The sequence below is a fragment of the Cryptomeria japonica genome, chromosome 10 (assembly GCF_030272615.1).
Source record: "Cryptomeria japonica chromosome 10, Sugi_1.0, whole genome shotgun sequence".
Lineage (NCBI taxonomy): Eukaryota > Viridiplantae > Streptophyta > Pinopsida > Cupressales > Cupressaceae > Cryptomeria > Cryptomeria japonica.
In genome coordinates, this window is record NC_081414.1 from 639,625,693 (window position 1) to 639,636,999 (window position 11,307).

At 37.5% G+C, this 11,307-nt stretch overlaps 1 protein-coding gene across 2 annotated transcripts; it reads right to left on the reverse strand.

Moving 5' to 3' along the window:
• Positions 1-7,534: 7,534 nt before the first annotated feature.
• LOC131073398 (pentatricopeptide repeat-containing protein At2g13600) lies at positions 7,535-11,101 on the reverse strand. Of its 2 annotated transcripts, none has more exons than XM_058009834.2 (2): positions 8,284-11,101; positions 7,535-7,804 (listed from the first exon to the last, which is right to left on the reverse strand). In XM_058009834.2, exon 1 carries the CDS (start codon positions 10,690-10,692, stop codon positions 8,383-8,385), a length of 2,310 nt encoding a protein of 769 aa, XP_057865817.1. In that variant the 5' UTR covers positions 10,693-11,101; the 3' UTR covers positions 7,535-7,804; positions 8,284-8,382. The 2 variants fall into 2 exon arrangements, with proteins under 2 accessions (XP_057865817.1, XP_057865818.1); XM_058009835.2 differs by having other exon boundaries at positions 7,535-10,049; positions 10,237-10,355.
• Between the last annotated feature and the right edge of the window lie 206 nt (positions 11,102-11,307).

Here is an 11,307-nt window from a genome sequence, read left to right on the forward strand (position 1 = left end):
ATCATTTGGGAGCAACAGACACCAAAAATTGAAAGTTTAAAATATGACAAAGTATGAACTAGGTTCAGGTGAAAGTTGGCCACACAATATAAAATGACGTTTAGATCCTGACTGTCAAGCAATTTCCCTCAATTTGTGGTAATTCTCAAAATTCTTCAATTTTTTGGATTTTAACTAGTAATGACTTTGGACAATGCGTTCATTACTTACGCGTAAACACTCATTGGACCTTTACTCGACATTGAGATTGATTTGAAGTTCAAATTTTATGTAGGCCAAATATGGGGGCAACAGCTAGCTCTGACTGGGGACAAGGACTGCAAAGGACGCATGTTGAACTCAAAATCTCTAGTTCGCAGGCTAGTGCACTATCCATTGGGCAATAGAGTCAAAGAGGAAACAACATAGGGAATAGCTGGAGAAACCAGACACAAACCAAAAATGGGATGAACAGAACAAAACTTCTAACTAAAGTATGTACATGGTCGGCAAAGCCCACCTCAAACTTCTCCAGGATTATCATACAAAACCATTCACGGACTGAGAGAAATAGGCACCTTTGCGGAACAGTGGAGTGCATCCATGTGATACCTATAAGCTCAGCAGGCTGGCAAGATCAACATGTAGAAGATGAGAAATATCTTTGAGAGATGAACCAAACAACCATATCTCATCATAAATCGGCGAGCTCTCTTGAAAGATTTGGGTACCATTTTGAACATTATTGGCAATTTGTTGAATATTCCCAAGTATACCTATATCCTCTATCTGAAGATCCCTCTGATAGTCTGGCTTGCAATAAATTAATCTACGAATTGGACAACCTTCATATAATCTGTGATGTGAAGGAACTTGAGTTGACACGTCCATCGAATCATGTTCTTGAATATCAACTTGAAAAGCACCTATAGAAATACACTCATCTGAAAACAAAGGGTTGAGACACACACTTTCACCATAGGAGAAGTCGTCATTTGAAACCTTCAAACACCAATATTTAATACAAACATTATCAGAATTAACTTCATTGGCTTCCTTCATTAGATCATCCATTACCTCATTTATCTCTAGATTCCTGGTATAGTTCCCAAAACTATCCTCTTTGATAGGGGTGTCTTCTTGATTTAAAGATTCAAAAGGAGGATTGTTTTGAACCTTGCATACTTCATAAGGCATAGATTGAAATTCCATCAAGATAGGGACATTTGTTGATAAACCTTCATAGACTTCATTTTCAACCTACTCATAGACATCTGCATTACTTTTTGTGTTCTCCTGTCCCAATGATTCCTCTTCATCACACTCTTCATGGAATTTAAAAACTTCATAGTCAGGTGGCATGTATGATAAAGAGTGGATACTTGATGGTTCATCTTCTTTCACTCGGGGCTGATCTAAAAGTTCAGTAAAGGTCTCCAATTCTTTGATTTGCTCGGAAAAGATTTCATCTTCAACTATCAGTGTTGGATGATTGAGAATATCCTCTCCACATAAAAAGTCATCGTCGGAAGAATTGATACACCAAGTTGGAATGATAACTATAGGAGACTCATGTTTATACCTTTCCTCTTCACCATTTTCCTGAAGCTTGAGCTGCATGGAAGTCTTGAAATCATTTATTCCTCCTTCAAACTCTTTGTTTTCAGGATCATAGAAGACTTCCTCCTTGCCATGGTGATCTTCATAATGCTCATGACATATAGGAACACAGTCTTCTTTTTCTTCCTCACACACTTCATCTTGATCTTTCTTTTGACATGTATCCTTATGAGATAATACGGCTTTATCTTCCTTAACACATGCATAATGTGATGAATCTTTTTCAAAATTTGGATCACAAGACATCTCATCAGGAGTGCACACATCTTCAAGAAAATAATCTATTCCCTCTTCTTTTTGTTCAACCTCTTGCAATGTTCAGAGCAGAGAAGGATGTACTTTGGCATGATCAAGTTTCATATTTCCATAGAAGCTTTTCAAAAACTTTATATGTGAATCAGTGAGAACCTGATTTTGTCGAGAAATAAGTGAAAGAGAATGAGCATCATCGTTATTATCCATTGTTGATTCAAGAATACAGTCACAAGCAAAAATTTTGTTCTCTCTTCCATCTTTTTCCTCAATCTTTTGCAGATTCTGAAGTAGAGAAGGATTAATTTTATGAGGATCAAGTTCCTTTCCACTATTGAATCTCTTCAAGAAGTTGACCTGTGCAGGTTCATCATGACTTTGATTCAGTTGAACAATTTGTACAGGAGAAATGTCACTTTTGTCTTCATCTTTCTTGATTGTTAACTTGGGTATATGATCGCAAGCGAGAAAACCAATCTCCTTTCCATCTTTTTCTTCAATGTCTTGCAACACTTGACATAAGGAGCGATCAATCTTATCCGGAGTAAACTACATGCCACCATAAAATTTCTTCAAGAAGTCAACTTGTATAGGTTCATCAAGAACTGGTCTCTTTGGATATATATAATCTTCATCATCACTATCACTGTCACTTTCCAATTTTCCTTGGTACCAAACCATTATTCTAAATTCAATATTTCAGACAGAGTCGCCAACCTTCATTCTAAAGAAGGTACCTTACAATTTATGATTATCAAAGCACACTGGTATGTCACTCCCCAGCAGAGTCGCCAAAAATCTGTTGGTAAACAAATTTGTCACTGCGGTCGTTTACCTGAAACTGACCCTGTTTGCCCGATAAGCAGTGACAAACGTTCCAACAGTTGGAGAGATCGTTCTATGAAACACGATCTTCCTCTGCGTTTGAGAGGGGTAGCTCCCTCGTATGATAGGGGTACTTAGGATTTTGTGTACTTTTAACCTGAAAGTACATAAAGGAGAAAACATAAAATTAAAGAGGAATAAAGATAGAAACCCCAACAATAGACATACGACCATCAACTGAGATTTCCCAACATTAACAACAAGTTACAAGGGGAGTTTATAAGGTAATATGCTTAGCCATGAGATGACGATAAAGAAGAATGATAAATCTCAACATACGAAGAGATAAGACACTTCAACACATTCAAACTGAGATACCAAAGGTTGCTTGTGCATCATCACATCAATCGTACAGATCACACATGCATAAAAAGACTACCAATTTGACATACGAGAAATTGACAATGATAACACATGAATGCATTTAGAACATACGAACTAAGACGTATTCTTCATTATCCTTTTGGAAATATACAAGTCCAAAATCCTTTCTATACATGGTGCAAATCAAAATATCATTACAAGTTTCTCCTGGAATTCCAGCAGAGTTTTCCCCTTTGTAAAAAGTCTCCCCCGATGCATTACCAATAGCCTTGTATTTATAGGCTTCCCAGAATAACCACCTTAGTAACTAACTTTAATCCTGGGTTAATAACTAACTCTTTTCTGCCTAAATTTCAAAGAGTTAGTAACCTACACTTTTATGTGCAAAAGAAGTCAACCTTCTAACCTTGGGTTACAATAAGCGACATAAGTCACTTTTTACAAAAATAATATCAAACCCATTACATTGAAGAAATAATTCATTTGCTGATTTTGTCGAGGTGGCCTCCATCTTCATTTGCTTCATTTGATCTCGTAATCATCTCACCATCTGAATTCATGTTCAGAAAAGTTGAATTCCATGTTCCTTGATTTAATGCATTGACACCGTTACTATAACATATGTATCATCAACATCAGAGCATCCTTGTGAGTTTCGCATATGCTCTCCTCAATAGGATATTCAAACCTTTACGTTGAACAAGTAGGTGCTAAATTTCTCAAATTTATGGCACATATGATATACCAACTCTCCAGTATGTTCTCATTCTTAAAGGATTGTGATTGCATTCAATTTCAATTCTACACTTCAATCATCAGAAGGTGTTCGCGGGGGCCTTATTAATTCAAACCAAGAGCTTCCTTGCAAAATCCATGTTGTACACATTCTGAAATTATTTCATGGGATGACATTATCTTCAATGCATTATATGAAATAGCTCAAATCTATTGGAACTAGAGTATTCACTTCTTTCTCCCTCCTATAATAGCTCCATATTTTATGACTCTTAAAGAGGCAACACCAAAAAGAACAAATCTTTTGAGTACACATCGTAGTTTGTGAATATATGGGACCCTGTAATCCATCACATGCTCTCATGTTTACATTAAATAAATCATATTGTGATTCATATAACTATAATTGAGATATATTCCTTCAAGTTTATGTGGGAATGACTTCATAGAAAATCTCATCTTCTCCATTTTTCATCACAAAGTTAAATATTAATGAATCCTCTCTGTAGAATCTTTTCCAAAGTCAAGTTCTTTTGTCATGGAAGATTTCCAACATAGTGCACCTTCATGCTCATCAAACAAATCTTGCCAAGTCTATTTTGTGATGATTTTGCAATCATTGCATTCCTTGAGTTGGCATATCTCTAAGGTATTTTATCAAAACAATTCAAGTGTGATGTCAATGATTGCATATTTTCCATGTGTCTCAAGTAGAGCATGGATTGTAGAATGTGGCTTTGCACCTACCACTCACATTGCTTGGATGCTTTTAAAACTTTTATAAAATTCATTTTGAGAGAATCCTTGTTATCATGGCATGCAACAAGATTGTATTTCTTTGTGGCGTTATGTCAAACAATTCACTTGCCTTGTTACTGCATTCACATTCTACATGCATGCCGCCAGAGTATGAGAAGTGTACTTTTGGCTTTATACCTACAAATTGAATTCGTTTGAATGTTTCTAAAGCACTTTCAATGCATCCTTGGAAGGAAAAGACAGAACTCAACATCTCTCTGATCTCGCCGCAGGGTCTAGTGTAAACACGATCATACATAGTTGGTTTCGGAGAGTTTAGTTACAGAGGATCTATTTGTGCCAACCAGGTCCGCCGGCCCACCCTAGATCGATCCAGTCTTGTATACGTAATAACTGACCACAAGATTCGTCCAATAATAGAAAAGAGGAGGCGAGGTGTTTCACGCGATTCCCATCCGCAGGGAGCTCATAGCATTGAGCCAGAGATGTTGCTAGCACCCTCCCAACTACGACGAAAACTGGGGGGGGAATGTTATTTTAGTGCATATCGCACTCATGAAGTCACCTTTCCTTGAGACATTCTGTCAAACAATTCACTGCATTGGTCTGTGCGTCCACATTTTGCAAACATTACTTGCAATATTGAAAGTTTCTAAACCCTGTTAAACTAATTTGTTTCGGCATAACCTGCAACTTTTACCTTCGATGAGATGACATCATTTGAGGTATTCTGCTAAACAAGGAACGTGTGGCACAGATGTTTTAATGGGTGTCAATACCCATTCAAAAGTCCATTTTGTGGACTGCAATTATCGCATTTCATGAGACCACATTTCTTTGAGAGATTCTGACAAACAGTTTATAGGCACTGCCTGTGCATTCACTATGTCATGAGACTGCATTGCTTTGAGGGATTAACAAAAAAAGTTGACATGCGTGGTCATGCGCATTCACCATGTTGTGAGACCGCCTTGCTGGAGTTAACGCCTACCACAATTTTCATGTGTAGATGAGACCACATTTCTTTGAGGGAGTCTATCAAACAGTTTACACGCGTAGTCTATACTCCCACGATGCGTTTAAAGCTGCCATGTGATTCTATCAAACAGTTCACATGCGTTGTCTTGGCTGCCATGGTGCATTCATGTCCGCAGTGATTCCTTCAAACAGTTACAAAGAAATAACGTTAAGACTCGTCAACAAATCAATATTGTGCATTTCATACAATCATTGCATTCCATCAAAACAAATCGGCTTGAGACATTCTGTCAAACAATATACGCGCCTTGTCTTTCCTTAATCATTTTACTTGCATTTCTAACTGAGTATCTTCGACTATGATTTTGTGGAATCTAGTTTCATTTTACACCTGCGAGAAGCATTTGCTGAAACTTCTAAAGACTATTCAACATATACATAATCATGTGTACCCTGCAATCATACGTTCCATACGACCACATTTCTTTGCGATCAACGTCTGCCATGAGATACGTTTCTTTGAGGAAGTCTGTCAAATGGTTCACAGCTTATCTATGCCTTCCACATTTCGCATCCGTATTCACATCTCGGGCATGTCCATGCTCCCTTATCTGAGGCTTATCAAACATGTCAATGTGTTGTTTTACTCTCATTCATTCTGCAAACACAGCGGCCAGGGCTATTAGAACATATCCATTATACCTTGGTGTGTGTTGATATCCCTTCCAAAACTTCCATTCCAGGAGAGTTTGGCTCTTATAAACAAATAGCTGCATTTACTTGAAAATTTCTAAAGATTCCTCGTCAAATCCATTTGGTGCATATGGTGCTATCTTCAGTGCATTGATAACCTGCTACTTCAAGCTCTCTTTTCTTTTGTTTTTTTTAAAACTCTTATGAAAAAAGGTTAGGAATGCTCACTTTTTGAGCATTTCTAACCTTCTTGACAAAGTGGGACCCACAAGGTTAAGAAACGAAGTTAGAAATGCTCAAAAACCTTTTTGGCAAAAGGTTAAGAAATGAGGTTAAGAATGCTCAAAAAGTGAGCATTTCTAACCTTGTGCTTCAACGAGCTATCCTTTACACCTTGGAAACCATTTTCCGTTGAGAATGAATCAAGGAGTAATGCCACCGATGTCTGAAGACGATTTTCTTATCGCAAATGACCAAACATATTGAAATAATTTAAAATATTAAATTATCATTTGAGAAATAATTTAAATATTTTAAATATATCGCTTTGGCTAGAGAAAAATGGCATAACTTTCAAACGGTAGGGAGTTAGGTCCTGAAATTCGAAACACACATTAATGAAAGGGAAAAAGGTCTACACAATTATTTACACCTCATGACGAAGCCTTAAATGAGATATTTTAATCATTTGGGAGCAACAGACATGAAAAATTGAAAGTTTAAAATATGACAAAGTATGAACTGGGTTTGGGTGAAAGTTGGCCACACGATATAAAATGACGTTTAGATCCTGACTGTCAAGCAATTTCCCTCAATTTGTGGCAATTCTCAAAATTCTTCCATTTTTCGGATTTTAACTAATAATGACCTTGGACAATGCGTTCATTACTTACGCATAAACACTCATTGGACCTTTACTCGACATTGAGATTGATTTGAAGTTCAAATTTTATGTAGGCCAAATATGGGGGCAACAGTTAGACATTTATTATATTTACATAAAATCGAAATGTGATTTTACTGTTACAAATATAAATTATATTCTCTTCTCTCTGTCATTAATTGATAAATTTCATCGTTTATCTGAACTACAAATACTTAAAACAATACTTAAAACAATACTTACTAATTTTATTTCTTCACATCTAAATATTAACAAATTATTATTAATATAAAGAAAAAATAAATAAAAATCAAATCTAATAAAAAAAATTAAGTTCACAAATATATTAGCTCTTCCACAAACCAGAGGGTTGTGAAGAAACATCTGAAATTTCTAACCATGTATGAGGTAAAATCGGCATAAACATACACAAATTTGCACACATAATCTCTTCTGTAATCGAATCCCAAATGTCAGGTTTGATATAGGCAATATTTTATTATTAGCCCATACAAAAGGACAATACAAAATGACTAAGGATGGAGTTAACAGTTATTAAGAGATGCTTTTCCTGTCATCTCCAAGCATTGGATTCATTGTATCCCTTCTTTCACATTTCCTGATGGCCAAGCGTCTTTCCATTTCCTTTAAGCATTCCCCTCTTTTTGCTTTTCATCCCGAGTATGTGCAGGTTTCCTGAAAACAGTTCAATGTAATTATACCTCCATGGTACCATAAAACATGGCTTTAACAAATACAACATCAGTATACTATAGGAAGTGATGTGTACAACATAACTCTACATCTAAATTTTTTGAGTCAAATGTATGGTCTAGAATCCAAACACTAGATACCATCTTTTAAAAACTGGAAATAAAGCCTGATCCCTATTTTATCACTGCAGGTCTGCCACAGTGCACCTTGCTATAGTGCAAGCTTATGTTTGCAGATTGCTTCACTTAGTATCACAAAAAATCTCCCTAACATTGTCCTTATTTGAAATGATGGAAACAGTTCGCATCTCTCACAACAATTTGCCTTGCAACAATGTTGGAAATGAACTTGTGTTGCAGTGTGGAAGACAACACAATTGAAGGTTCGTGAGGTCTTTAATGGTTGTTCCAGGAGGAGCGTTTTACGTTTTAACAATCCAAATGCAACTGCCAAGTTCTCACCATTGTAGCAGAGTTATAATTCGTTCTTCTCCACATCATCCAGTACCTGTTTTGAAACTGGAAACGACCTTCCTACCGAGACAATTTCTCCAATTTTGCTTAGATCTCCTGTGTCTGTGGGTGTGATGTGTCTCCAACACAAAAAGCGTGAACCATTTTATGGTCTTCAATCCAACTACATCCAGGTGTCTTGTTAATTCCTCTATCTTTCATCAATCTCCTAATCATTTGAGCCTCATCCCACCTGCCCAACTCTGCGTAAATGTTTGACAGAAGAACATAAGTAGAAGCATTTTTAGGATCCAGCTCAAAAAGACGAGTCGCTGTTAATTTTCCTAATCCTATATTTTTATGTTCTTTACAGACACCAAGCAAACATGTCCATACAACCACCACAGGTTTGATTGGCATTTTGATGATAAAGTTTAAAGTTTCCTCAAGATATCCAGCACGGCCAAGAAGGTCAACCATGCGCACATAATGATCAAGTTTAGGCTTAATACAATAAGAGGCACCCATGGAATTGAAGTATTTACAGCCCTCGTCCACTAAACCTGCGTGGCTGCAAGCTAATAAAACCGAAGCAAAGCTTACATGGTCAGGGTATGCTCCAGAGTGCTTCATAACCTCAAAGAGTTTGAGAGCATTTTGGCAAAAGCCATTTTGTGCAAATCCAGCAATCATAGCATTCCATGAGATCACATTTTTCTGAGGTGTATTGTCAAACAGCTCACAAGCCTTATTTATGCTTCCACATTTCGCATACATGTCTACGAGGGCATTTGCAACTATATCTGACAAAAATCCACTTTTGATTATGCTTTGATGGATGCCCATACCCTGTTCTAAAGCTCCCATTTTGGCGCAGGCTGGAAGGACACTGGAAAACGTTGTGGAGTCTGGCTTTAAACCTGCCAATAGCATTTGCTTAAAAGTTTCCAAAGCCTTTTCAACAAATCCGTTTTGTGCATATCCTGCAACCATTGCAGTCCACGACACAACATTTCTTTGAGGCATTTTGTCAAACAACTCACATGCCTTCTGTGTGTTTCCACATTTTGTATACATATCTACTAGCGCGTTTGCAACTACAATATCTGTCAATAATCCGCTCTCCATTATGCTTCGATGGATATCCAGACCATGCTCTAAAGCTCCCATTTTGGCACAGACTGGAAGGATGCTGGCAAAGGTTGTTGAGTCTGGTTTTACACCAGCCAATTGCATTTGCTCAAAAGTTTCAAAGGCTTTTTCGACAATTCCATTTTGTGCATATCCCCCAATCATGGCATTCCATGAGATTACATTTCTTTGAGGCATTGCTTCAAAAATCCTCAAAGCCTCATCAAGAACGCAATTTTGTGCATATCCTGCAATCATGGAGTTCCATGAGACCACATTTTTTTCTAGCATCAGATTAAACAGGTTACGCGCCTTGTGTATGCTTCCACATTTTGCATACATATCTACCAGGGCATTCGCAACTGTAACATCGGACAAGCATCCTCTTTCCATTATGCTTTGATGGATGTGCATACCCTGTTCTAAAGCTCCCATTTTGGCACAGGCCGGGAGGAGACTGGCAAAGGTTGTGGAATCCGGAATTACACCTGCCAATTGCATTTGCTTGAAAGTTTCCAAGGCCTTCTCAGCAAACCCATTTTGTGCATATCCTGCAATCATTGCAGTCCATGAGACCACATCTTTCTGAGGCATTTGTCTGAAAACCCTCGAAGCCTCGTCAAGAACACCATTTTGTGCATATCCTGCAATCATGGCATTCCATGAAACCCTATTTTTGTTAGGCATTATATCAAATAGTTCACGCGCCTTGTCTATGCTTCCACATTTTGCATACATATCTACTAGACTATTTGCCACTACATCATCCGACAAAAAGCCTCTTTCAATTACACTTTGATGGATGTCTATGCCCTGTTCCAAAGCTCTTACCTTGGCACATGCTGGCAGTACAGTGGCAAAGGTGAACTGATCGGGTTGGATACTAGTTTGTTGCATTTGGTGAAACAGTCTCAGTGCCTCGTACGGGAGACCGTGTCTTCTGTAAGCGGCAATTATGATATTCCATGAGAAGACATCTCGCTCGGTCATTTGGTCAAATACTTTGCGTGCATTCACTAATCCCCCGCACTTGTCATACATGTGGATAAGGGCATCTTGTAAAAGTTTGTGCGTGCCAAACTTAAATCCCCTCTCATTGATGTGAGCGTGTATTTGCTTACCCTCTGAAAGGGATTTCTTGGAAATGCAACTCTGCAATAGTTGAAGATATGTACCAGAGTTTACAGGGGCGTTGTGTGCAGAAAGCAAAATGTGCAACGCCTCTTTCAACCAACCCTCTCTACATAACGCTCTGATATTGAGATTGGGGATGGATGGCATTGACATTATATATTAGAATTGATGCGTTGGAAATGTGCATTGTCAGTAATTCTGCTCTCACCAGAATGACAATGAAACTCTCTCACCGGCTTTGTCCTCAAATGTGGTTTTATGGTTATTTATTTGTATCTGTGAACGCCAATGTTCTGATTAATAGAAGCAAGAAACGATGAGAAACAAATGGAGCGAAAGAAAAATCCATCCAATTGATCTAATAAAAGGAAAAATCTTCTAATATCGCTGATTAGTGAAACTTATTGAAGGATCGAGAAAAGCATTCATGAACATAACCACAAAACTGATCACAGGCCAACCAATTTGACATTGAATCGATGTAGCAAACCCCAAGCTATCAACAATACCCAGAAAAATTTTAATTAACTCTGTTCATCACATAAAAAATAAAGTGTCACATATGAAGAATCTAGTAGTGAGCTCGGTCTAATTGTTAGAAGTTGTTGATTTATTACCCCTACTTACTGTGATTTAATGTTTAATTTTTGTGACAACATTGCACCAATAGTTGTAACTTTTGCTAATGATGACTACCAATAATTGAATGAAAATATACCTTTGTTGTAAAAAGCCACCAATCATGTGATGCCACATCAGGTGCACAAG